This window comes from Gopherus evgoodei, chromosome 7, assembly GCF_007399415.2.
Source record: "Gopherus evgoodei ecotype Sinaloan lineage chromosome 7, rGopEvg1_v1.p, whole genome shotgun sequence".
NCBI lineage: Eukaryota > Metazoa > Chordata > Testudines > Testudinidae > Gopherus > Gopherus evgoodei.
In genome coordinates this window covers 100,379,567-100,404,974 of record NC_044328.1, presented here as the reverse complement: position 1 = coordinate 100,404,974, position 25,408 = coordinate 100,379,567, and the positions used below count along the sequence as shown (strand labels likewise).

The window sequence follows — 25,408 nt, the reverse complement described above, 5'->3', positions numbered from 1 at the left end:
TACAGGGGTTGCTCACCCAGCAGCGTAGATGCTCTCAGATGCTGGTGCCCATATCAGGTTCAGCGGGATCCTCCTCTGGCTCAGCTTTGGGTGCCAGCTGGGCCAAGGGGGTACTGCCCAGGAGCCCCCTCCGAAGGACATAGGGGCAGGAGGGGCCGGAGGGGATGTCGGCAAAACCTGTGAGTGGGGCACAGAGTGAGATTGGGGCTAACATGTGGGGGCTGGGCTCTGCTAGGGGTGATCTCCCATCCCGGACACCTGGGTCCCAATCTCTCACTGCCTGGGGGCTGGGAGCACTGCTAGGGGGCTCCCCCCACTCTCACTCCAGTGCCCTACTGGGGGAAGGGCAGCTGCCTGGAGAGGGATCAGAGCCAGAATCAGTACTGCACCCCTGCCCCTCCTTGCAGAGCTCAGAGCTGCTGAGCCGGATGGAAAATCAACTGGGGGGAGGGGGAGAAGAGAATTCCTAGCTGAGTCTGGGCACAAGGCCACTGGCTGCAGGTGGCGAGGGGTGTATGGGACTCTCACGTAGGCACAATCTAGGATGCCTCCCCCCACTCTCCTTGCACTAACCCTCTCACACTGGGGCTTCCCCTGCCCTGTACCCCTCTGCTCTGTATCTCCCCCAGAATCCCCTCCACTCCATACCCCCCTCAGTCTGCCGCTCCCCTGCCCCATACCTCCTCCCTGAACCCCTGTGCCCCATAACCTGCCCCAGAGTGCCCCTCAAATGCTGCTCATCCCATAACTCCCTGAACTGCCTTCCACATCTCAGCACCCCCAGACATGGGCAGTGCCTGCACCATGTGCCTGGTGCAGCCGCCCACCACGCACCTTTCATGACGACCTCAGGCAGCCCATAGGGCTCATACTGAGTGTGGTCGAAGGCCGCCGAGATGAGCTCCCTGTGGCGCCTGCCCCGTGCTGGCCCCTCTGTCTGGGTCTGGGCATCCCGCACCCCCAGCCAGGCAGTCTGGAGAACTGAGAAAGAGAGACAGGGACACAAGTTAGGGGTCTGCTCCCATGACCCTCCAATGCCTGGCCTCCAGCCATGATCCCCCTTTCTCCAATCACCCTCCCCAAATACCCGAGACTCTCTCTCCACATGATTCCAATAACGGCCCAGCCCCCTCCCCTGGACCTGCAGGCAGGTGCTACCCTTCCTCCCAAAAGGCCGTGCACCCCATTGATGCCCAGCCCCCTTCCCTTGCAGAGCCACGGGCAAAAGTCCTGATCTCACTGCCCAAATCGAGCCAAAGCTCCATGTCCCCCCCTCCTTACCATAAGTAAGGTCCCCCTGGCTTCTATCCCCTAGGGGCACTGGAGCGGGGGTGGCTGAGGTCCCCTGGTGTTGTCTGTCTCCAGTGGCAGGTGTGGTACATTCCTCTCGAGTGTGGGATTGCCACAGTGCCAGCTCAGCCCGCAGGGCCTGATTCTCCTGCAGCAGATGGGAAAGCGCCTCCTCCAGCTGGGAAGAGACAGGGGTGGGGAAAGAGAAAGGAAACAGATCCTGTTACCCCAGTGAGAGCAGGGTTCAGCCGCAGACAACCTCAGCCTGACTCTGGGGCAAAGGAGTGAAGAAGACCCCACCGAGACCAGTTTGGTCCAAGATGGAGGACACTGATGACAGATGGCTCAGAGGGAAGGTGGAGGGGGTGGGGTGGGGTGTGGTGTATGAAGAGTAAGGGTGTTTTGGAAGGTGTGGGGTAGTCATGTGTTGGGGGTGTGGGAACCCAAGTTTGGGGGGAATGGGGCAGGGGAACCCTGGGTTTGGCAGGGGAGCCCCCAGTCTGGCACTGGAGCCCTGGGATATGAGCTGGGGGGTATGGGGCAAGGAAGCCCCGGGTCAGGCAGGTCTGTCGAGGGTGCATGGGGTGGAGGGAACTGGGGGAACTGCCCTCCCCCAAGCTCACTCACCTGCTCCTGCAATCCAGCCTGGCCTGCCAGCTTCTGTAGCTCCCACAGGATATTCTGCAGCGGTGCCCGCGCACTGTGCCACGCCTGCTTCCTCGCCAGCCACATCCTGCTAACCACAGCCAACTCCAGGGCACTGAGTGGCAACTCCAGGGGAATGGGCAGCTCAGCAGGGGTGGGAGAGGCCAAACTGGGGGGGCCAGGCTCTGGGGCTGTGGGGGGCGGCTCGGTGGAGCCGGGCTCTGGGACTGTGGAGGGCAGCTCAGTGGGGTCGGTCTCTGGGGCTGCGGGGGGCGGCTCGGTGGGGCTGGGCTCTGGGGTTGTGGGGGGCAGCTCAGGCAGGCTAGGCTCTGGGACTGTGGTGGGTGGCTCAGCGGGGCCGGGCTCTGGGACTGTGGTGGGCGGCTCAGCGGGGCCGGGCTCTGGGACTGTGGGGGGCAGCTCGGCGGGGCCGGGCTCTGGGGCTGTGGGGGGCAGCTCGGCGGGGCCGGGCTCTGGGGCTGTGGGGGGCGGCTCGGCGGGGCCGGGCTCTGGGGCTGTGGGGGGCGGCTCGGCGGGGCCGGGCTCTGGGGCTGTGGGGGGCGGCTCAGCAGGGCCGGGCTTTGGGGCATTGGGGGGCGGCTCAGGGGAACCAGTGGGAGGTGTGTCCACACCCAGCAGCACCTGCAGCCGCCCCACCTCAGCCTCCAGTAGCTCACGGACCCGTCCCGCCTCCCGCAGCGCCTGGCCCAGGCGCTCCAGCTCTTGCTCCCGCTCGTGCCCCTCGGTCAGCAGCTCTGCCACATGCTGGCTCTGAGCCTCACAGGCCAGTGCCAGCCGCTCTGTCTGCAACCCCAGCGTCTCCTGGAGCCGCCGCAGCCGCTCCTGGGCCTGGGCAGCCTGAGCCTCTGCCTCAGCCTTGCCCAGGGCCAGGGCCCTCAACTCCCCCCGCAGCACCTGCAGCTCCCCCACCTCCTGAGCATCCCCCTCAGCCAGGCCAGGCCCTGGTGCCCCCCAGACCTGAGCCTCTGACTCTACAGCCAGGGCCTGCAGTTCCCCCCCATTCCCTTTGGCCAGGCCGGGCCCTGGTGCTCCCTGCAGCTCCTCCGCCTCTTCCTTGTGCTGAATGGCAGCATCATGAGCCAGTGGCATCTCAGCCAGTGCCCGGCGCTCCCCAGTCAGGTCCCGGGTGCCTTGACGCAGCTGCCAGCAGGTTTCCAGCAGCCCCTTGCGCAGGCTCTCAAAGGCAGCCAGGCGCCGGCGCAGCCCCAAAACCTCAGCCCTCAGGGCCTGCAGCTCTGTGGGGGACTCCGGCTCCTGGCCCCGCTCCCCACTGGGCACCAGCCTGCCCACAACTCGGGGACCCTGTGGTGAGGAACCTGATGGGCAGGCAAACAGAGCAGAGAGAGAGCAGTTAGGGGGACATGATGCCAGGGGGCTCCCCTGGACCCACGTTGGGCTGGTGCAGGGTACAGAGAGACCCCCAGACTTCCCCTGAGGCCCCCCCATAGTCTCTGAGACACACACCCAGCACCCCTTTATAACCCCCATACCCACAAACACCATACCACCCCTCCCACCCCCATACACCTACTTCTCTGCAGGGCCCTCATCCCCGCCACAGCCCCGGGCTTGACCCCCAAACCCAGAGGGCCAAACACCCAACCTTGTCCACTGCCCCCCTTTCAGCATCCCCTCCTCTCCCCATCTCTGACCCCTGCTTCCCCCAGGCCCTGTCTTCCCCTCCCCAGCCTCACCCTGACCCCATTCTCCCGTCTCACCTCTGACCTTCCCAGCTGCCCCTCGTTTCTCGGGTGCCCGTTCCTGCCGGAAGCTGCTGAGACTGCGCTGGCCACAGCCTGGGTGGCGCCGCTCCTGCTCTGATCCCCCCAGGCCCTGCTGAAGACAGGTGTATGAGTGATGTGGGCTCTTACAGAGCAGGAGCCTGGCTGGCTCAGAGGGAAATGGGATATAGGCTCTTCCCCTCCACGAGGTGCTGGGTCCATTCGCCCATTATATGGTCCCTTCTGCCCCTTGGCACCGACACCTCTCTCACCTTGTTTGGTGGGTGGTGGGGGGGCACAGGAATGTCCAACCAGGTACCCTGCTGCTCCAGCGCTTCCCGATGGTGCCACTCCAGCTCCGCCAGCTCCTGCAACAGACGGGGTGATATGCACCATGACAACTGCCGGAGGCCCGAGTGGGGGGTAGAGGGGATCCGAGCGGCCTCCTGTGTTGAACAGGGGGCTCAGCCTAGTGGGACCCCAGCCCTAGTTGAGTGCAACACAGTCCTTTCGGGCCCCCTTGTAAGGCTGTTCTGGGCTCCGGAAGCACTTGGGTGTGGGGGGAGTGGCCGGTCACAGCAGTGTGGGGGCTGTTGCACACGGGGGGGATTCGTGCAGCGGGGTCAGGGGCTGAAGGGAGGGGAAGAGGGTGGCAGGGTACTGTTGGGAAAGAGGGGCTGTGCTGGGTGTGAGGGACGGACTGTGAGGTGGGGACTGGGGCCCAGGGGAGGGGGTTGTGCCAAGTTGGGGGGATTGTGCTGCAGAAGGAGGTAGCAGGGGGTGGGCTGCACAGCACAGGTTCTCCCACCTGCCGGTGCTCCTTCTCCTGCTGCTCCAGGCATCGCTGCATGGCCCCTGCTCTCTGCCTCTGGCCCCTCAGCTCCTCCAACAGCTGCTGCACCCGCCGTTCCAGGGCACGCACCTGGGGGGGGCAACAACATGTTAGACTTGGGCAAGCCCTCCAGTGGCTCCATGGAGAACCAACAGACACCCCAAGGGCTACATCCCTCACCCAACCCCTCCAGAGGTGCCAGTCCTGTGTGTCCTGCTTGTTCACCACAGCTGGGGGGCGGGGGGGAATGGGATCTGCAAAAGGAATATGAGTGGGTGTGATCCCTCCCCCTCCCCTCTGGGGCTGCCTCATAGCGCCAGGGCCAATCAGAGGGGGGACCAGGAGGGCCATTTGGCCTGAGCCTCAAGCTCAAAGAGGGCCTCAAATTTAGACACTTGTTAATTTTCTGGTATTTGATAAGTTTCACAACTTGTTTTTATGTGCATCCCTATCGGACCGAAATGTGACCGACTCCCTCAGCTTAGAGCTGCAGATTTAAGCAAATAAGAGATGTGATTTGATAAAAGACATATTATTTTTGTTGTTAACTGATATAGATTTTGTCATATTAAAGAGTTAAAAATGTTCATAAATATTAATAAAATCTGTTCTGATGGGACAAGATTAGACCATGTGTCATCATTTTTTATTTTTATTATGGCTAGGGGCCTCTCTGCATCTCTGAGAGGGCCTGCATAGCGCCACTGAAACCTGCATCCTCTCCTCTAGGGCTCCCCCTACAGACCGCTGCAGTCCCTGGGCTCCAAGGACTAGAGCCCCACCTCGTGACAGCAGGCGGTACTGCACCCTGCAACAGCGGCTCCATGCCCACCCAAGAGCAGCAGGCAGTACTGCACCCTGCAGCATCTCTATGCGCCCCCTGCCCATGTGGCAGCAGGCGGTACTGCACTCTGCAGAAGTTACATGAGCCCCCAGGTGGCCCTTCCCACCCAGTCTGAGGCTAACCCATTTTCCCTCTCATCTCTCCCATGCTCACCTTAGTGACTGCCTGGTCCCGTTGCTCTGTGCACTGGGCCAACTCCCGCTGCACTGACTGCAGTCCCCCCCTCAACTCCCAGGTCTCCATGCCAGGGGGGCCATGCCCCAGCCCTGCAGGGGAGAGGGTAGGGGTGAGAAACAGCAATGCTGCCCTCAATGGCCTGGGGCCATTGGCCTCCCGCTCTCCTCCACCATCATGAGCCATATGGGCTTCCACCACTGGCACCAAGGATGGGCTGGACCCCACAGTCCTTGCATCTAGCTCCGCACACCCCTCCACCCCCGCTGCCCTTGGCTCATCCCCCACCCCAGCCACCGCTGGACAGCAGCCCCAGTTCTCTCCTGTGCAGACCCTGGACACAGCACCCTCCCCACTCCTGTGAAGGTCTTGAGCTCAGCTCCCCCCACAGTCCTCAACCAGCTCTCTGCAATCCCCCCAGGTCGGACACCAGCCCCAGTGTAACCAAGTTACCCAGAACGCTTCACTCCCAGGAACAGGAGATCAGCCTGGATCTCAGGGGTGAGAACAGTGGGGTTCCCACTAAAGCCGCTCTCCTGGACCAGCCCTTCCCAGGACCCATCCAGATCCCCACTATAGGGAGGGCAGGATCAAGTTTGGGGGCTGGGTGACCTGCTCAGAAGGAGAAACTGCCATAGCTAGGTTGGGCATGAAGACATTAACCCCCTCCCCCCCGCCCCAGTGTCTCTCCCAACCTCATTGGAGTTTTACCTGCATTCTCCTCTCTATGTTCCTCCCCAGGGGATGGGATCCCCTGACTGTTCTCTGGGGGGGCAGGGCCCCCAGGAGGGACACTGTGCCAGGCAGCCTCTCGATGCATGAGTGGCTTCTCCCCCAATGTGGAGCTGATGGGCTGCAACTGGAGAAGGGGAGATAAGGGGGTGAGGAATACAGGCTTTTACTAAATGCACCTCAGTTGTATGGGGCAGAGGCTGCAGCTCAGGAATGAGGGGCACAAGCAGATACAGGTGGGAGAACCCAGGCCTGGGATAACAGGGGACTGCAGGCTGGGACTGAGAGGCATTGGCAGAGCTGGGGTGGGGGAGCCTGGGGCTGGGATAACCGGAGGCTGGGAGTCAGGATTGAGGGACAGTGGCAGAGCTGGAGGTGGGGGAGCCTGGGGTGGGATGCTGGGGGCTGGAGGTCGGGGTTGAGGGGCACTCTCTGGACTCACTCTCATGCTGGGTGTTCGGGGTCTGTTCTCTAGTCTGGGGTTTTGCTCCCAAATGCCCAGCTCAACCCCTGTGAGGAGACAGACCTGGTCAGCTCTGCAGGGCAGATGACCAGCTCCCCAAGGGGGTCAGACTGCCCCCCCAGTCCCCTCCTCAACAGTCTGCAACAAGCTCTAGCCCCCATCAGCCTGGGACAGGAATGAGCCCCCCTCTCTCCTGCCCTCCTCACCTTCATCTGGGGGGGGCAGCAATGGGTCAGGGGGGTGCTTGAGTGCAGGTTATCCAGCTCTGCCTGGCACCTGGGGGGATCCCAGAGAGATTAGTGCTGCTTGCCAGGTGCCACCTCATACCCAGCCCCAGAGCCCCCCATCCCCATCACTCCCCCGGTGCACCTCGCTCCAACTCTGGTCCACTCAACCCCATCCACCACCCCGCAGTGCTCTCCCACCCCAACACCACAAACCACTCCCTTTGGTGCCCCTCATCGTCCCCTGGCCACCACCCTCCACACTCTTACTCTGCCCCCTGATCCTGCCACCACTATCCCAACAATGTACCTCCCAGATTCCCTCACCTTTCCCCAGGCAGCACCCCTTACCCCCCCGATCTACCATCTCTACCCCAACAATATCCCCTACTGCACCCACACATCCCCTCACCTTCCCTTGGGCACCCCTCAACCCTGACCTCCAGATACCCCCGGGAACTTCCTCCACTGCTCCTGGGCAGCACCCCACTTAGTGCTGTTCCCTCTCCTGTCTCAGGCAGTGCCCGGCACCACAGCCCTCTAACACCCCTCATTGTCCTGCTGACATCCCCATCCCCCGGCAGATACCTCCGCAGCTCCTCCTCCAGCTCCTCAATGCGCTGGGCAGCCCGGCCCAGCTGCCTCTCCAGCTGGTTCAGCTGCGCCCCCTTGGCCTGGAGCTCCCGGCTCAGTTGCTGGCGCCCGCACTCCAGCCGCTCGCAGGCCTCAGCCAGGTCTCGCCGCTCCCGAGCCAGCAGCACCCATGTGCCACGCTCCTCCTCGTGCTATAGGGGATGGGGTGTGAGTGTGCAAGGCCGGGGGGAGAGGCCCAAGAGTGCACAGCCCATAGGTGGGGGCATGAGGTGGGCATGGAGACACCAACTCTGCTGTGGCCCAGGGCAGGGAGAACTGGCTGGCTCAGGGGGCATGGGCGAATGGGCCTTGCAGCATGACCACTGACTCAGCTGTAATGGTGCTTGGCCTGCTAGGAGCCACAGGCTGCCCTCCCTGGGTGCCACCCCCCATCAGTGTGGGGATGGGTGTGGGGGGCACCCAAGTACCTTCTGCCTCTGCTTGTGTAGCGCAGCTTCCAGTGTGTCCAGCTGTGCCTGCTTCTGGACCCGCTCCTTGTTGGCCCACTCCAGGCGCTGCTCTAGCTCCCTCACCCCCTGCAGTGCCCGTGCTGGCAGCCCCTCCTGCCAAGCCTCACCTGGCCAGCTCATGGCACCCTCTTCCCTGCCCAGGGCTGGGCCCTTCCAGCCCCTGCTGCTTGCTCCAAGGACAGACACTGCCGGGATTCAGCGGGGATTAGCAGGGATTAGGCATCACAGCCCAGAGAGAGCCAGAGCACTAGGGGGCGCTGGGCCACAGGGAGTGGCATGGGGGCTCGTCAGCAGGCACTGGGAGCAGAGAGCAGGATAGGGCTTGCCGGGGGGCACTGAGGAGCAGGGAGCGGGCTCAGTGGGGGGCACTGGGCCACAGGGAGCAAGGCTTGTGGGGAGATGGGGGTGCTGGGCCTCAAGGAGCAGGACAAGGATTCAGCCAAGGCCGCTGGGCCACAGGGAGTGGGGCAGGGTTCGGCAGAGCGCTGGGCTGCAGTGAGTGGCGGAAGGACTCGGTAGGGTGCGCTGGGCCACAGGGAGTGGGGCAGGGGCTCAGCAGGTGGTGATGGGCTGCAGGGAGCAGGGCAGGGCTTGTTGAGGGGGCATTGGGCCACAGGGAGCAGGGCAGGGGTTTGACAGAGGGTGCTGGGCCACAGGGAGCGGGGCAGGGCTTGGCAGGGAGCGCTGGGCTGCAGGGAGTGGCGGAAGGACTCGGTAGGGTGCACTGGGCCATAGGGAGCAGGGGGGGGGGGCTTGGCAAGGGTTGCTGGCAGCAGGGAGCAGAGCAGGGCTCATCAGAGGGTGCTGGGCAATAGGGAACGGGGCAGGGGCTTGGCAGGGGGTGCAGGGCCACAGGGAGTAGGGCAGGGGTTCAGCGAGGGATGCTGGGCCCCAGGGAGCAGAGCAGGGCTCATCAGGGGGTGCTGGGTCATGGGGAGCAGGGTGGCGGCTGCTGGGCAATAGGAAACAGGGCAGGGGCTTGGCAGGCAGTGCAGGGCAACGGAGCAGGGGGAGGATGCTGGGCCACAGGGAGTGGGGCAGGCATTCATTGGGGGGTTCTGGGCTGCAGGTCCTTGGGCCACGGGGGGTGTTGAGCAGGGTGGGGGTCAGTGCTGTTTTTCATATGGGTGACTCCATTCCAGGCCCCCAGCACACCCCCTCCCTTCAGCTGTTTCCCTTGCAAACGTTTCCCTTCCCGTCCTGTCCTTCACTCTTGTGCTCTTATTGCATGACTCCAACCAGCTGTCCCACCTCATCCAAGAGCATAGAATGGAACCCAGGCATCCTGCCTCCCAGTGCCCCCTGCTTGAACCCAGCAGAACACACTCCCCACCCATGCTCAGAAGCAGCTAGACCTTGTTAGCCTCCGTGCAAGCCAGCCTGGAGCAGTTGTAAAGAGAAGCTGGTTTTATAGAGGCTGCTGGAACAATGGGCAAGGTCAAGGAGGCTGAGGGAACTCTGCCTGTTTGTTCAGCTAGGGTCAGAGGGCTTGGGCTTTCCGAGACATCAAGGCCAGGCACGCCTGTTATGACCCTCTCCCCTCTGAGAGCCAAGACAGAAGCCAGTAGTCCAGGGTTCCAGCCCCCATTGCAAGTGCTGCAACTGTATTGATCTAGGCATCGCCAAAGTGTGCAGGGTAAACATGGAGAAAGGGGAAGGCCTCAGTCAGGCAGAGAACCCAGCTGTCTGGGGCAAAGCCTGCCTCAGAATCCAAGAAATTAGGACAAGAGCTGGTCCTCGGTGACCTCTAACCCCTGCGCCTGGCTGAGCTGGCTCTAACTGCAGCACGCGGGTGGATCAGCTTATGGAGGGATTAGCAGGGGCAGGCAGGGTAACAGCACCTGCCCGCGGGGGAGGAGGGACAATGCCACTCCTGCAGGATGAGGGGCAGGAGCAGCTCTGGGGGCAATGCCCCTCCCAGACCAACAGGCAGCTCCAGCCCCCTCGGGGAGGGTTGCCGGGACATGGCTCTCTTCCTCACCCCAACCATCTATGCTGGGCCAACCTGGGGGCAGGTTGCTGATTAACCCCATCAGACTGAGGGTTTAAAGTCCAAGGAGTGAGGGCAGAGACGCAGCCCAATTGCACACAGTGCTTGTGCCAGCGGGGGGGCGGGAATTACTTGCTGCAGCTCATGCAGTCTGTAGCAGAGCTGGGAACAGAACCCAGGAGTCCTGGCTCCCAGCCCCACCCCACTCTAACCACTAGACACCACTCCCCTCCAAGAACTGGGAACAGAACCGAGGAGTCCTGGCTTCCCGCACAAAAAGCCACACACAGAAGCTGTGCCACAAACACAAACCTTTTATTGAGCCTGGGGCGGATGGACAGGACAGCACCAAAGCTTTGGGGTGGGAGGGCAGCGCTGGGGAGAGCTCTGGGAGGAGCCAGGAGCTGGCGTGCATCGGAGGGTATGAACTGGCACCTGAGCCATAGTCTGGCACCTCACGACAGTGTGACCCCCCCAGGGATGGTTCAGCTGCCGGCACTAATCCAGAGGGGGAACTCCCGACATGCAATGCTCCAGCACATTCAGCGGCAAGGGGAGGAGACAGTCCATTCTTCCTTTGTCCCACGGGTGGACACTGGGATTCCTGCCCAAACTGGCCTGCACCCTCAGAGGCTGCAGCACGTGGGGTGGTGCCAGAGCCATCCCTGTGCAATGGGGAGGGGCGCTGTTTGGTTGGGGGTTGTTCAGCTTGAGGGTGCACAGAGCTGGGTCCCCTCCACTTCCTGCACTCAGAATTCATCCCTCCACATCCCCCCACCTTCCACACCATTGAGTCCTCGTGGCCCCATTTCACCAGCGTCCACCTGTGACGCACAGAGTGCAGGGGGCGCATCTAGGTCTGTGGGGTGGAGTAGAGGCTGTGGTGGTGACTGGCCTGCACAGTGACCTGGGAGAAGAGCAGGGGGGTTGTGGGGGGCTGCCCCCCCAGCCAGTCCGGGTCCCTCCCAGTCCGGCCAATGGCTCCATACCAACTGCTGCTGCCCAGTCGGCCTGCCAGGCTGCAAGGCAGAGGGGGGGGTTACATGAGGTGGGGGATCCACTCCCAGAGTACCATCCCCCCATCCCACCCCCCAGAATAAGGTCCCCCTTATCTGCCCCACCCCATGCAGAGCCCCAGCAGGCATGAATCCAGAGGGGTTAGCTCCCAGCATGCAGTGCTCCAACACCCCAGCAGTGAGACCCCATTGGGGGTTAGTTCCCCTCCAGGGGCCTTAAACCCCAATGGAGAGAGGAGGACCCTGTGGACTCCCTCCCCACACATTTATTCTCTCCCTAGGAGGCATTACCTGCTGCTTCCCCTGGGGAGGGGCTCGGGACTGGAAGGTCAAGGGGGGGTTACCTGCTTCCCTTCCTGCGAGGGGGGCCTTCGTTTTCATATTGCCCGGGGTGGTCAAAGAAGTAGGAACGGGAGCCCCCAAGCTGCCCATTTATGATGTGGTTGGCACTCTGATGCGGGGTGGAGGAGAGAAGAAACAGGCTGTTACTGGAGAGAGAGGCCAGGTTTCTCTTCACAGCTCCCCACCCTCTTCCCCAGGTGATTGCGACCCACCAGGCTGACTCACAGGACAAGGTCTGTTCTGTGAGGGTATGTGTGTGTAGATCCCTCACTACCAGACTGAGGACTGCAACACCTTGTGGGGGCCCCCCCCCACTTATCAGACATTTCCCCCACCTGCTGTAATGCTCCTGCTCCATAGAGGATGAGGATCCCCCATATTGCACCAGCCCAGCTGTGCCATGAGGAGGGGGTTGGGGAATCCCCCATTTCTGGGAGGTACTTTGTAGAGGGGCCCTTCCTAACCCCAGGAGCTGCTAACTGACATCTCAGCAGGCCACGCCTTCTCCTCCCCGGCCTGGCGTAACAAGTGGGCCTGCAAACCCACCCAGACTGCGAGAAGGGAGGGCAACCTCAGAACATGTCACAAGAGCCGGGGCCAGCAAATGCTGATGAGAAAGGAGCAAATGGAGCCGGAGGCCGACGGATTTAACGCAAGGGCTGCTAAACAAGAGACGTGTCGGCCCAGAAATCAAGGGACCAAAATGGGTGTGTTGGAAATTAAGCCTAGCTGGTGGACAAAATACTGAGGGGCTGGACTGTCCTGCCCCTCACCCCCTTCTGGGTCCTTTCAGAGAAAAGACTTTGGGGTCCAAAAAACTGGCTGATAACATCCAGGAACTGAGACAGAAGACCAGGAAAAGAGGCTGGCTGCTCCCCCATCTTCTGGGACCTCCGGATCCAGCATGACATCGTTGGGCCTTTGTCATCCTGACCCTAGGAGATGCTCTCATCAGACCGGGCCAAAGATGGACCCACATGACACCTTCACCAGCTTTATTAAATCCAAACACCGCCTGGGAGACAGACTGTCACCCCACCCCAGGTGCCCTTTTCCTCTCCCCGCTCCTCCATTATTTCTTCTCTTTCCCCTCCCTCTCCTTATGCCTCCTGTCTAAGGAGCGGCTGGCTTAGCAAGCCCACGCTGCATATTTTGCAATACTGCCATACACCTACAACCAAAGAGGCAGCTCAAGCAGTGGCCTGAGTAGCCCAGAGCAGCTGGGTGGCGGGGTCCCTGTGCCCAGCCTGTGTTTCTCCAGCAGGGAGGCTGCAGGTGAACGTCGGCTCCAGAAAGGCCACGTTCCTCACTTGGCTGGGAGTTTTAATTTCCTATTGTGTGTGTCTTGTTTTGTTTTCTAGGGACCAGGGTGGGATCTTAGCAACGACACCAGTCCAACCTGTCTGAACTCACTTCTGCTCCCCACCACGGGACAGTTATTACACCTTTACTGGCACCTCAGAGGCTGCCAGATGGGTTCTGCCCTTCCAGAAACTGGCACAAGGGCTGGGGTTACAAGTCTGGCCTCTTCACATTTTAAACGCTTTCACTGATTCGCCTCCTTTATCTCTATCTGGTATCCAAGGTTCAGAGGGTGTTTAATGGGGTGGCTGCCATGGGGCTGAGCAGACCAAGGTCCCTGTACTCAAAACCCCAATTAAACCTTGGTTAGAGCTGCACAGTGCCAGGGTCATGCAAACATCTCTGATTCTCTGCATCCTGTTATTCCCTCCAAATTAACCCAGCAGGCCCTGCTCCATTCCCCCAATCCTGGGCTTCCACTGCCCCACTCACCAGGTCCTGGGGAGGGCGGTGCACCCGGAAGAAGCCCACCAGCAGGGCAGTTGGCAGCAGCTCCCACACAAAGAGGATGAGGCCGAAAATCAGATATCCTTGGTCCCCCAGGTCAGTGATCAGATCTGCCTGGAGGGGTGGGGGGAGACAGTTCAGATTCCTTTGGGGGGTCTGGCCACCAGCCCCAGGTGCCCCCTAAATCTTCACCAGCCAAAATGAGGCTCTGCAGAAGGCTGAGGTGCTGCCCCCCCACCCCCAAGAGCAGAGAGCAAACAGTGGGGGAGAGATTGTGCCCAACTCCCCCAAATAGAGAGCTAGAGACACCAGTCCCCATGGAGGGGCAGCCCCCCCTTAGGGACCTAACCTCCCCGAACCACAGCCACCCCTCTACCACATCCTGGAGCATCCCCTAAGGACCCTCCACATGCACCCCCACCTTCCCCCCCAGCCCTCTGGAGCCACTCACTCCCCTAGCCCCGCCATCTCTACCCCACAACACCTTGCAGGCCCACCTGCCTCTCCACTGGTGCCACCCCCTCCTGGAAGTCCCTCCCATCTGCACTGACCTGGTCCGAAACATTGTACCAGTCATAGTCGAAGGAATCCAGCCGGGTGTGGGAGCTCAACGCCAGGGCCACCAGGTTGTAGCAGGCACGGCTGGCGTGCAGCAGCACCATGGTGCCACCCATGGCTGCTGTCTGGCACACTGTGGTGCCCTGGGGAGGGAGGGAGACAGATGCAGGCACCATTCCTGTGACCCAACCTTCCGAACCTAATCTCACAGGATTTCCATCAGGCCCGTGGGCCCCCGCAACCCCACCCAGGCAGCATGGTCTCTGGTCAGTGCCAAATGGCACCTCCTAGGGGGAAGCTCCATGTTCCATACCCACCCCCTCCACCGTCCAGCCAGTCCCCCACAGCCTGGGGTCAGATCGGAACTAGCACCCCCTAGAGGTGAAGGGCCCAGTATCCCATCCGTAACCCCCCTGGGCCAACCAGTGCCCCAGCTCTCGGACTGGATTGGAGCCAGTGCCCCCTAGATGAAAAGGATGTGTCTGTCCCACCTTGGCCTGCAGGTAGAGGCTGGTGCTTGGTGAGCCACGAGCCACGAGGCAGAGACAGAGCGCCAGGGTGATAGCACCCAGCACGAAGAGTGAGTCGTTGATGAGGACACGGGTCAGCACCACGGCCCAGGGCTCGGCCCGCCCCAGCCGCACCACGAAAGCGCAGGCCACATTCACTGCCAGGAAGAGCAGGCTGGCGCCCAGGCAGGCCCCCCGCACGGCCAGCCTGTGGGAGAGACTGAGACTGGGGGATCAGCCTGGAGACATACTGCTCCCCTCCTGCCCTGGGGGGCAGATCTACTCTGCCAGTCCCTTCCACTCCCCCTCAGCTCCGCTGCCCCGTCCTTACCCGATCCCTCTGGACAGCTCTCCCTACCCTCCAGATCCTTCTTCCCCACTCAGTGCAGCTCTCCTGCTCCGTTCCCTGCCCTTCCCACTCTCCCCAGATCCCCTCCCCACCACAGTTTCCCAACCCTTCCCCTCCCCATCTCTGCAGCTTCCCCCTCCTTCCCCCCAGCTCAATCCCCTACGCAGCTTTGCTGCTTGCCTCAGAGGATGCTGGGGGTGGGGGGAGATGGTGCCCATGCAGGGAGCCAGCCCAATCCCACTCCCCCCACCAGCCTTTGTTCCAGCCCTGCCCAGGGAAAAAGGGTGGGCTCAGAGCCTCTATGCCCATTAGGCCAAAGCCACCAGCACCAGGGAATGTGGGACACGGAGCCAGGCTGGGGGCGAGATGGCCCCAATTCAGCTGAGTGACTTCTGGGTTTCGTCCCTGGGTCTGGAAGGGGAGTGGGGTGTAGTGGGTTACAGTGGGGCGAGAGGGTGTCAGGACCCCTGAGTTCTATTCCCAGCTTGGGGCATGGAGGGGCTATAAGTGACCACATGGATATTGAGAGTGGGGGAGAAGAGATACTCACAGCCCTTTGGTCATGTTTGGGTGGTACTTAGCTTTAGCCTTGAACACCACCTAGGGAAGGGGGGGCAGAGTTAGGGTCACAGCCTAATGGGCACCTCTCCACCAGCGCATGCCCCTCACAGTGTGGCTGAGGAGGCAGAGTCCAAGGGAGATGAGTTGCAAAACATCAACAAACAGAACATGCCCCCCTTCCCCCAACAAGCCAGACCCAACCGCAGTCAGCACGCACCAGAGCCAGCAGGGGATGCAGCAAAAATTGGGGGCACGGCAGCAACAGGGGCAATCCCCCATGTGCCGCCCCTCCCTGCAAAGGGAGAGAGGCTGGGACGCTGGGGCCTGTTTTTCCCTCACAAGACTCACCACTAAGGGCAGGATTTCATTAGAGGGGAAAGGTCCCATATCTCATTCCCCACACCTCTCACCAAGCCAGTCCCCCCCTCCCCACCCTTTCTGGGGACAGACTGGTGCAAGCACCCCCTAGAGGGGAAAGGTCCTGTTTCCCATTCCTCAACCTCCTGCCTCCATTCCACTCCTTTTCCCTTACACCCCAAATATTTCCCCAACTGATCTTCTGTCCCATGTTGGAGTCCTCTCCATGGGGTGGGGCAGGGACAAGGCACTCAGCATAGCAGGATGCAACTCTCTGGAGCAGGAGTAGGCAATCTATGGCATGGGTGCCGAAGGCAGCACGTGAGCTGATTTTCAGTGGCACTCACAGTGCCTGAGTCCTGGCCACCAGTCTAGGGGGGCTCTGCTTTTTATTTAATTTTAAATAAAGCTTCTTAAACATTTTAAAAACCTTATTTACTTTAAGTACAACAATAGTTTAGTTATATATTATAGACTTATAGAAAGAGACCTTCTTAGAATGTTAAAATGTATGACTGGCACGCAAAACCTTAAATTAGAGTGAATGAATGAAGACTTGGCACCCCACTTCTGAAAGGTTGCTGACTCCTGCTCTGGAGTCTGGACACTCCTATGAACCCATCACTGGGGTATCTGGGCACCTCCAGAAATATTTATGCAAGCAGCATATGAAAGGAGTGGGCATTAGTGGGTTAGAAAGCAGGCAGAGGCTACTGGGTTCTGTCCTCAGCTCTGAGAGGGGAATTGGGTCTAGTGGGCTAGAGCTGGAAGTCAAGACTCCTGGGTTCTGTCCCCAGCTTTGGAAGATGAGTGGGGCTTTAGTAGTTAGCGAAAGGGTTGGGAGTCAGGACTCCTGAGTTCCATCCCCAGTTCTGGGAAGTGCCAAGCAAGGAAGAGTGAAGTCAGGTGTGCGGAAACCCAAGTTGATGGCTTTTACTTACAGGGGGCTGAGCCGTGAAGCCACCCTCCCCTCCACCTGATTACCTGGGCAAAGTAGAGGTTCATGAGCGTCAAGGTGAAGAACTGGAGGCAGACGGGGCAGCAGTAGAGCAGCCAGTAGAGGAAGGGGCCCAGCTGGTTCGCCTTGAGAGTGTTCTTGAAGTAGAAGGAGAAGAGCGTGGTGCGGAGGGTGGCCCAGAACAGGCAGAGGAAGAGGAAGACAGTCTGATAGCTGAGCTTCTTGTGCCGGTAGAGCAGCACCAGCCACAGCTGGGCATAAACTGAGAGGAAGAGCAGGGCATACAGTGCCGTGTACAGCGCTGTGAGCCCCAGCTTGACCGCCGGAGGGAAAGCTGGCGTCAGGCGCTGGGCTGGCACAATCACCGTCAGGTTGCTGGCAGCTTGCTCCATGCCCAGCTGTCTCTTTGAGGGGAGAGTGCGGGGGCCTCAACTAGAAGAGGGCTATGAGGGGAGGCATCCCCTGAGAGCCGGAGGAGGATATAACAAGGCTGGTGTGGAGAAAGAGAAGTGCCAGGGGGATGTGGATTGTAACACAGAGGGTTTGAGGTGCCAAGGGGGGGATGCCCTACTACAACAAGAAACAGTTTATCCTGGGCTGAGGGGTTCTATTGCTGGGGGCACAGCTTGTCCTGGGGGATTTCCCGAGGGAAAATCTGTTTGTCTTGGGCTGCCAGGGCTGGGGGGGGGCACGCAGTGTCCCCTAGGCTGGGGGTACTGCTGCTATCGGGGGTCAGCGTGTGTCCAAAGATCAATTCCTTTTCCGAAGTGCTGAGTCCAGCATGTAGGGAGGGAGAACCAGCTCCCGTGGATGTATGGGAAGGGGGGGTTCCAGCCCACCCTGGATACCCCCCCAACAGTTCCCCAACAGCAGTACCGGCTGTGGGCATCACAGCCTCCCCCACAGGAAGAGGCAAAATCCTGGGGTAGGAGAGGCCAGGGAGGGATCGGCAGGCTCAGGCTGCTTCATGGCAGGATTGGGGGTGGCAAAAGTCAGAGGGCGATACGGAGGGTTTGGGCCCTGATTCCCAGTTGGGGGGATTCTCCTGCCAGAGGTGAGGGGAACGCCCCCAACCCTAATACCCTCCCAGTTCTATCGGGGGCTTCTCTGCCCCCTCCCCTTCCCACAAGGGGCTCCAGGTTACAGAGTCCCCTACTCCTTCCCCGCAGCCTGGGGGTCCCCTCCCGCTGCGATGCGCCCCAGCACGAAGGTGCCCGGACTCCTGGGTCCCCCGACCCACCCCAATGCGGTATCCTCTTCAAAGGGTCCTCACAGTACCCCGAATGTGGGGGTCCCCTAGCGCTCCCCCCACTCTGGGTCTCCCATTTCCCTCTCCCCGGTTCTCCGACGCCAGGGTCCCCTCACCCCCTCCGCTAAGAGACCCCCGCCTAGAGTCCCCGGACGCCTGGGTTCCCCGGTCTCAGTCGCGGCAGCAGCAATGACAGCAGCCCGCAGCTACTAGCTGCGCAAAGCGCGTAACCTTCCCACCCCCACGCAGGAGACGGCCCCGCCCCCCGCGCAAGGGGCGTAAGAGTCCCGACCATAGAGAACGAGCAGCGAGGTAGGACAGGGGGCCACTTCCTGCCGCCATCTTAGCTATGGGCAAATGAAGCGCCCCCCCATATCCCCAAGCCTCCACTTCACTGCCCTGCATCTCCCAGAGCCCCCGCACCCCGAACAGCCCCCAGAACCTTTGCACCCGCCATGTCACTACCGCCAGCCCAGTGCCCCCCACCGCCCCATGCTCCCCCTCAGCGACCACACCCCAGTCACCCCGCTGGCAGGAAGATTGAGGGGGTGGTTGGTGCAGGTTCATGAACCCGGGGCAGGAGACGGCGGCCGGCTGAGGTCACTAGGGGGCAGGGCTTCCCCCGTGATGTAGGGTCTCTGTGATTGGGCACGGCTGGTGTCAGTCCCCTATTGCCCGGGTGACTGTGGCTGGGCCCGCGATCCCGGGTGTAAATAGGGGGGATTGATTGATAGGACACCCCCCCCGCGGGTGAGTGGGGGAAGGGAAATCCCAGGAGCTATGGGGGAGACTGGGGGGCGGGGGCGGGATACAATCCCAGGTGCCAGGAGGGGAGGGGAGGGGAGGGGAGGGGAGATCCCGGGGTGCGGAGGGGCCAGGGGGATCAGCCCGTCCTGGGGGTATATGTCGGGCACCCCTTGACACCGCCGTTTTCCTGCAGCGCGGCGCCCGGGCGCCATGTCCCGCCCCTGAGCATGTTTCGCATCCAGGAGTTCCCGGACGAGGTGTTCCCGGGGCGAGGGAAGGAGGCGCCTGCTCCCCCCGAGTCGCAGCGGGGACACACGCCCGGCTCCAAGCAGCCAGACACCCCCACAGCTGGTGAGATCCTCCGCGTCCGGACTGGAGGGGGCAGCCCTGGACCCAGCATGCTCCTGCCCCACCCCAGAGCATTGTCCACTATGGGGGTCACAGATCTTTCCATGGCTGCGGGGGGACTTCTGCCCCATGTAACACACAGCTGGGGAGATTCCCTCTCCCCTAGCTTCTCTTCTAGGCAGAGCTCCCAGACCTTTCTGGGGGAATTCCCCATCCCCACGAAGCACGCCTCACCCCGCCCCGCGTCCACCGCCGCACCAATGCCCAGGCTTCCAGCCTTCCCCTGAGTGTGTGTGTCAGTCCCTGATCTCCAACCCCTCAATTTCCTCCCCCTGCAGAGGTGCGAAGCCGGATAGGGTCAGACACCCCATCTCTGGAGCCAGAAGTGCAGGATGAGCCAGGTGGGGCATTCCGGGCACGTTCACGCTCAGCACCCCCCATCCTTTGGGCTGCTATGCGTTATGGGCGGGAGCTGCGCAGGATGAGTGACGAGTTTGATGTGGCACTGCAGGTGAGATGGGTTTAGAAGGGGCAGGGGGCACATGGAAAGGGGATGACCCCCAGGGGGAGGTGAAACAGGGGAAAAGGGAGGACACAATTCCGGGGGGGCAGGGGGTAGTTGCACTCAAACTGCCAACCCAATAGGCTCCCCCGCTCCCAGGTCTCAAGCCGGAGACCTGTGGTTGGCATGGAGAAGGGAACCATAAGATGCTGGGGAGGATTTGGGGAAGCTAAAAAGACCTCCTCACTCACCTCAGAGGAACCCCTCCAGCACCCACTGGAGGTGGGTCTGTCCTTCTTTCCCTCCCACACAGAGTAGGTGGGGTGGCATTGCTCAGCTGGGCAGGGCCATCAGCATGCAGTGTCCATCAGAGAGGCAGCCAGCTGGCTCGCCCACACAGGGGATGGGGGCAGGCATGGAGCACTGCAGAGAGAGCTGGGAGAAAGGGGGCAAAGCACCTGGGAGGGCAATAGAGGTGAGGGGCTGCCAGAGGCGCAGTGGGGGATATTCATGGAAGAGCTTGCTATGTAGGGGCAACATTTGCAATGGGAGGAGGCACTTTCAGTGGGAGTGTCCCCACTGGGCTCTCACTGTCTCCCCCTGCCAGGTGCTGCCACGCCCCAAGAGTGCAGGCACGACATCCCAGCTCCACCGGGGGAACAGCTGGAAAGAGACCCTCCAGGCCTGGTTGGGGCACAGACCCACCCGTGATGCCCTCCCCAGGAGCTCCAAGTGACTGCAGCTTCCCTGCTGGGGGCATGGGACCAGCCCCTTGAGGGCAAGCACTGCAGGATGCCAGTGTTGTCTGGGAGGAGGGCGATGTTGGGGGGAGGTCTGTATCAGACATATTCCCCCAGACAACTCGCCCCTACCCAGCGCTGGGGGGTAGGCAGCTGCCTGTCTCCCCATAGGGTGACTCCCCACATCTATCTCTGGGGGGGGGGAGGGGGGAAGAGGCTGGATTTTTTACACTATCTGGGGAAGTTGTAATAAAAACTGATATTTTCTATAGCTGCCTGCATTAGTTTTTATTGCATCTCTGTTGTGGTGGTACAGCCACTGTCACAGGTGCCCCCTTCCAAATCCTAGGCACAAACACAGATGCCTATGTTCCCCACTGCCTTCCCAGCCCCAGCCACACACACCTACCACCATTCCCTGTCCTGCAGCACCATCCCCACAACCACACACACCTGCCACTGTGCTTCCCCACGGCAGCACTGCCTCCCCCATCCACAGCACTACCCTCCAGCTACATGCACCTACCTCCCCCGGCCCCTCCCCTTCTTCAGTACCACGCCTGACCACATGTGCGTACCAACTAGTCTCCCTTCTGCAGTGTCCCCCCTACCATAGCCATACACATCTGCCAACCTGTCCCCCTCTTGCACCACTGCCCAACCAAGCATACCTGCCACCCTCTCCCCCTCCTACAGCACCAACCTCTCCAGCCACATGTGCCTGCTACCACCTAAGTTCTTTCCATCATCCCTCCCCCCCTGCAACAGTGCCCCCTTCCACACATGCTTACCCCAAAACAATGCCTCTGACCCTGCCTCCCCCCACACATATGCACCTTCCACTTTATGTCACTCCACTGGGGTCCCAACAGTAGTGCCTGCTGCAGTCCATCATCCCCAGCTCAGCCATGTCTTCCGGGCTGAGGTCCCAGCCCCAAAGTTGGGCATTCTCAGCCAGGTGGGTGGGACTGACAGACTTGGGGATCACCCCCACACCCTGGTGCAGTGCCCAGCGTAGAAGAACCTGGGCAGGGGTACGCCCCTGGCGCTCCGCCACCCGCGCTACCTCTGCCCGCCCCAACAGCTGCCCACAGCCCAGTGAGGCATAAGCCTGGAGATGGATGCCATGCTGCTGGCAGAAGTTCCACAGCTCCCGCTGGGGCAGCTCTGGGTGGAACTCCACCTGCAGCACAGCCGGCGGCACCCGGCTGTGGGCCAGCAGCTCCTGCAGGTGTCCCAGGGTGTAGTTGGAAACACCTATCGCACGCAGGTGCCCAGCATGGTGCATCTCCTCCAGCACCCGCCAGCTCTCCCAGCGCCGCTCCCGGTTGCCCTTGTCCCCTTGAGGCTTGCCCTGTGTGCCTGGCCAGTGGATGAGATAGAGATCCAGGTAGCCACAGGCCAGCTGCTCCAGGCTCCGCAGGCAGGCGGCCTCAGCTTCCGCCTTGCCCTGGTCCCGCGGACCCAGCTTGGTGGTGAGGAAGACATCAGAGCGTGCTAGGCCATGAAGGGGCAACAGGGCCCCCAGCGCCTGCCCAATCGCAGCCTCATTGCCATAGACAGCAGCTGTGTCAAAGGAGCGGTAGCCATGGGCTAGGGCAGCTTCCACGCACTGGGACACCAGCTCAGACCCCTGCAGGCGGAAAGTGCCCATGCCAAGCAGGGGCATTCGGGTTCCACTGTTCAGCAGCACAGTCTGCTCCGTGGGCCTAGGGGAGGAGTAAATGCAGGTGTTAGGGATACCACCGCGGCGCCCAGGGCAGCTACTGGAGAGAACGCAGGTACATACAAAGCCGAACCACAACCATGCACAAAGGGGAGGGGACGCCCATGCAAGCCTGCGCCACGAGCATCCAAGGGGATATGCGTGTGAACCGGCCCCACAAGTGCGCGAAGGGGATGAGGGACTCGCCCTAGCATGCACCGCGAGCGTGCACGAGATGTCTGTGCGGGGCTGCACCCCGCGAGCGCGCGAGGGGGAGGGGATGCGCTTATTGACCTTGCACTGCCCTCGCCCCAGGGAGCCAGTGCACCCACCTCCCAAGTCATGCTGCCCATGGTCCAGGCACCGCCCCGCCCGCGGCACTCCCCGTGCCCGAGGCGATCCCCGGGGCTCTGCCCCCAATACGCACTCACTCACCCAAGCGACACGCCCGCCTCCTTCATGGCTCCAGAGCAACTTCCTCCACGTGACCAGGGGCGGGGCAGGACCTTCTACTCCCCGTCAGGGGGCGGAGCCACGGCTGCAAGAGACTGAACTAAAGATTTAGTAAAAGGGCGAGGACGCGCTGCGCGCACCTGGGAGTTGTCCGGCTCCTGGCGAGCACGGCCGTGGCGGTGCTGCGCTGCTGCAGTCATGCCGCTCCCCCTGGTGCACACATGCAACCCTGGTACTTTAGATCTGTCACGATGCATCGTGCGTGCACGTACCCCACGCTACACTTCTGCGCCTCACTAATAAATTGGGGTGCAGGCACCCTACTTTTTACCCCTGCAGACCTGTGCACCCCATGTTGCATCCCTGTGCTTTAGCTATAAATCAGTTTGCATGGTGCATGCATGTATCCACGCTGTATCCTTGTGCCCTGGGTACAAAACAGGGTGTATGTATGTACACTACACTGCACCCCTGTATACCCCTCGGTATAAATTGGGGTGCATGCTGCATTTATGTACCCCCACACTGCACCCCCAGTGCCTCGGGTATAAATCGAGGTGCATGGATGTACCCCATACTGCACCGGAGGCTTAGCTATAAATTGTGGCGCACAGAGGGTATAATTCAGAGGTCAGAGTTTACTGAGACTGCTGATATTCTGCTGGCCAATATTGCCTCTGTTTCTTTGTACTCCCTCATCTGTTTGTATTCATCTGTTCAGATTGGAAAGGGTTTGGCAGGGACTGACTTTGTTCCGGTTATACCGTGCTTAGCACAATGGGGTCCTGTCCTGGTCCATGATTGAGGTTCCTACGTGCCACAGTAATACCAAATAATGAAGAGTGAATGCATATACCACACACTTCACCCCTGTATGAATCCTTGGTGCACCCATGTACCCCCATGTTACACTCCCGCATCTCAGTAATAAATTAGAGTGCATAGTGCATGCACCAACCCCACCCTGCATCCCTGCACCTCGGCTATAAATCAGGGTGCACAACAGCATGCATGTACCCACACTGCATGCCTGCACCTCAAGGTACATGATCAGCATACGCACTATGTGTTTTTATTGCTGCATAGTCTCTACCTGCATGCCGCCTGCTATGTCTCTGTTCTTATGGGTCTACAGACACCCCATGGCAACACGTTTGTGACATGCATTCTGGTGTGGGCATCTCCTGTGGTAGAGCTTCTGCCTTATTGGGGTCCCCTAGCACAGCACTCAGCCCCACACCTGGGGGGAATCTCCCCAGCCCCAGGACCCAACAACAACCGTGTTACCCCCCAATCTCAGGGCAACATCTTCCCCCCACCTTACCCTGTTAGCCACCAGTCCTGACCTAGGGGAACTGCCCCTTCCCCAGCACTGCCCCATTAACCCCTGCCACATTATTTCCCTTTCCTCACTTGACCCTGGGTGAACCCCCTCCTCTGCCCAACCCTGCCCCCAGACCATGTGGCCACCCCGCCTCTGGGAGCGCCCCTGCCCCTTGCTACTCTCCTTGCCATTGTGGACCCCTCATTCCCTATTACCGCTCTCCCCTCCCGCGCTCGGAAGTCCCCTCCTCCCACGACCACATTATCTCCCTGTCCAACCCCGGGGAACCCCCCTTTCCCCCAGACCCCTTAATCCTGCCAACCCCAAGGGAGCCTCCCCTCCCGCCCCCGCGCCCCCCCCCTCTCCATGGGGGGCCAGGACTGGACTCCCTGGTGCGGAGTCTGGATAAGCCTGCAGGGTGCAGAACCAGCCAACGACCGGCAGAGGACGCCCCACATCGCTTCCTGGGAGCTGGTCTGGAAGCACCAGCTTGGGGTGAGGGGCGGCGCAGGAGTGAATGAATCCCAAGCCACCCCTCTCCCATGATTCCGCTCCCAGACGCCATAGTCACCTCCCGCTCCAAGGGAGACCCCCAGGCATCACTCAGATCCAGATCCCATTATCACCCCTCTGCCCTGAGTGTCCCAACGGCCCGCCGATCCCACCTCAGACCCCAAAGCCCCCTACCCCAAAGAAACACCTGACCCATAATCCCATATACACCCCTCAAGCACAAGGAGGGCACCCTCGCTTGAAGCCATAGCCCAACACCCCCCCCCCCCAGTAAGCCGTCTTCATACCCATCCCCACAGCGCCTCCCCCACTGCATGGGGGCCCCCACAGACTCCGCATCTTCCTCACCCCCCCAGGGGGACCCCCTCATCTTCCAGCCTGGTATCTCCCATCCTTTGCCTCTTCAGTTCCCCCCGCCCCACTCGCTGCAGCCCCAGCAGATTTCAGTGCTGACCTGCCCTATCTGCCAAATTGACCCCCAAACCGGATCTAGCAGAGGCCCCCCCATATCGCCATAAACCTGAATGGGGACATAATCCTGCCCTCTGCCCCTCCCCGCACCGGATGAAACGCTCGGAAAACGCCCACTAAAGAGGGGCACTCCCGGGACCCCTCCCTCACAGCGGGGGGAAGAGGGAAGATGCCCCCTCCTCCCCAACCCACTCACTGGGGTGGGACGAGGGCTGGGAGCTCCATGTAGTTTGCAATGGAGCTGGCTAAATGGGGGAGTACCAGGGATCAGATAAGGACACGGACTCTTCCCCCTCCGTCTCGGAGCCGCAGACAATGGGGGGGTCTGAGGACTGCGACGAGGGGAGCAGCCAGACAGGATTACAGAGTAGGAAAGGGAAGAGTGTGACTGAGCTCCCCCCCACAGCCAGCGCTCCCATCCCACTCCCTGCTGCGCCCCCTGCTGGGACAGGTGGGTCTGGAGTAGCCAGGAGCTCCCCCCACACCCAGCGCTCCCATCCCACTCCCTGCTGCGCCCCCTGCTGGGAGAGGCGGGTCTGGAGTAGCCAGGAGCTCCCCCCACAGCCAGCGCTCCCACCCCACTCCCTGCTGCGCCCCGTGCTGGGAGAGGCGGGTCTGGAGTAGCCAGGAGCTCCCCCCACAGCCAGCGCTCCCACCCCACTCCCTGCTGCGCCCCCTGCTGGGAGAAGCAGGTCTGGAGTAGCTAGAAGCTCCCCCCACAGCCAGCGCTCCCACCCCACTCCCTGCTGCGCCCCCTGCTGGGAGAGGAGTTGCGGGGCTCACCTGGAGAACGATGGGGGGTTGAGGGCAGGTGGGGAAGCATTTAAGGGGGAATTGGCGGCTGAGGACATACGCTGG

At 61.3% G+C, this 25,408-nt stretch overlaps 4 protein-coding genes across 5 annotated transcripts; 1 reads left to right on the top strand and 3 right to left on the bottom strand.

Annotated features, from left to right (window-relative positions):
- Window positions 1-34: 34 nt before the first annotated feature.
- LOC115655239 (rootletin-like) lies at window positions 35-8,169 on the bottom strand. The gene is made up of 13 exons (XM_030570485.1): window positions 8,008-8,169; window positions 7,535-7,731; window positions 6,929-6,998; window positions 6,239-6,386; window positions 5,507-5,619; window positions 4,486-4,599; window positions 3,950-4,045; window positions 3,675-3,789; window positions 2,408-3,272; window positions 1,918-2,050; window positions 1,381-1,468; window positions 835-981; window positions 35-177 (listed from the first exon to the last, which is right to left on the bottom strand). The coding sequence occupies exons 1-13, from the start codon at window positions 8,167-8,169 to the stop codon at window positions 35-37; spliced, it is 2,391 nt and encodes a 796-aa protein (XP_030426345.1).
- Window positions 8,170-10,333: 2,164 nt separating this feature from the next.
- GPR137 (G protein-coupled receptor 137) lies at window positions 10,334-18,304 on the bottom strand. 2 transcript variants are annotated; one of them, XM_030568950.1, is made up of 8 exons: window positions 16,525-18,304; window positions 15,173-15,222; window positions 14,256-14,481; window positions 13,758-13,907; window positions 13,192-13,320; window positions 12,279-12,332; window positions 11,400-11,506; window positions 10,334-11,058 (listed from the first exon to the last, which is right to left on the bottom strand). In XM_030568950.1, exons 1-8 carry the CDS (start codon window positions 16,888-16,890, stop codon window positions 10,893-10,895), a joined length of 1,248 nt encoding a protein of 415 aa, XP_030424810.1. In that variant the 5' UTR covers window positions 16,891-18,304; the 3' UTR covers window positions 10,334-10,892. The 2 variants fall into 2 exon arrangements, with proteins under 2 accessions (XP_030424810.1, XP_030424811.1); XM_030568951.1 differs by lacking the exon at window positions 12,279-12,332.
- Window positions 18,305-18,404: 100 nt separating this feature from the next.
- Window positions 18,405-20,353, top strand: BAD (BCL2 associated agonist of cell death). The gene is made up of 4 exons (XM_030568953.1): window positions 18,405-18,497; window positions 18,688-18,845; window positions 19,181-19,353; window positions 19,952-20,353. Exons 2-4 carry the CDS (start codon window positions 18,722-18,724, stop codon window positions 20,078-20,080), a joined length of 426 nt encoding a protein of 141 aa, XP_030424813.1. The 5' UTR covers window positions 18,405-18,497; window positions 18,688-18,721; the 3' UTR covers window positions 20,081-20,353.
- A 4-nt stretch (window positions 20,354-20,357) lies between these two features.
- Window positions 20,358-22,287, bottom strand: LOC115654561 (glyoxal reductase-like). The gene is made up of 2 exons (XM_030568952.1): window positions 22,225-22,287; window positions 20,358-21,793 (listed from the first exon to the last, which is right to left on the bottom strand). The coding sequence occupies exons 1-2, from the start codon at window positions 22,248-22,250 to the stop codon at window positions 20,929-20,931; spliced, it is 891 nt and encodes a 296-aa protein (XP_030424812.1). The 5' UTR covers window positions 22,251-22,287; the 3' UTR covers window positions 20,358-20,928.
- Between the last annotated feature and the right edge of the window lie 3,121 nt (window positions 22,288-25,408).

What these genes read in the sequence shown, in the direction of transcription:
- LOC115655239 (XM_030570485.1), bottom strand. Translation starts at nt 8,169, where the DNA reads ATGAGCTGGCCAGGTGAGGCTTGGCAGGAGGGGCTGCCAGCACGGGCA. An exon ending in ACATAGAGAGGAGAATGCAG is followed by an intron (nt 5,620 to 6,238) that starts GTAAAACTCCAA and finishes TCTCCCCTGCAG; the next exon opens with GGCTGGGGCATGGCCCCCCT. An exon ending in AGGCTGGATTGCAGGAGCAG is followed by an intron (nt 1,469 to 1,917) that starts GTGAGTGAGCTT and finishes GTCTCTTCCCAG; the next exon opens with CTGGAGGAGGCGCTTTCCCA.
- GPR137 (XM_030568950.1), bottom strand. Translation starts at nt 16,890, where the DNA reads ATGGAGCAAGCTGCCAGCAACCTGACGGTGATTGTGCCAGCCCAGCGC. An exon ending in GCCTCTACCTGCAGGCCAAG is followed by an intron (nt 13,908 to 14,255) that starts GTGGGACAGACA and finishes CTCCCTCCCCAG; the next exon opens with GGCACCACAGTGTGCCAGAC. An exon ending in GGTACAATGTTTCGGACCAG is followed by an intron (nt 13,321 to 13,757) that starts GTCAGTGCAGAT and finishes CCACCCCTCCAG; the next exon opens with GCAGATCTGATCACTGACCT.
- BAD (XM_030568953.1), top strand. Translation starts at nt 18,722, where the DNA reads ATGTTTCGCATCCAGGAGTTCCCGGACGAGGTGTTCCCGGGGCGAGGG. An exon ending in GCCAGACACCCCCACAGCTG is followed by an intron (nt 18,846 to 19,180) that starts GTGAGATCCTCC and finishes CTCCCCCTGCAG; the next exon opens with AGGTGCGAAGCCGGATAGGG. An exon ending in AGTTTGATGTGGCACTGCAG is followed by an intron (nt 19,354 to 19,951) that starts GTGAGATGGGTT and finishes TCCCCCTGCCAG; the next exon opens with GTGCTGCCACGCCCCAAGAG.
- LOC115654561 (XM_030568952.1), bottom strand. Translation starts at nt 22,250, where the DNA reads ATGAAGGAGGCGGGCGTGTCGCTTGG. An exon ending in GAGGCGGGCGTGTCGCTTGG is followed by an intron (nt 21,794 to 22,224) that starts GTGAGTGAGTGC and finishes CTCCTCCCCTAG; the next exon opens with GCCCACGGAGCAGACTGTGC.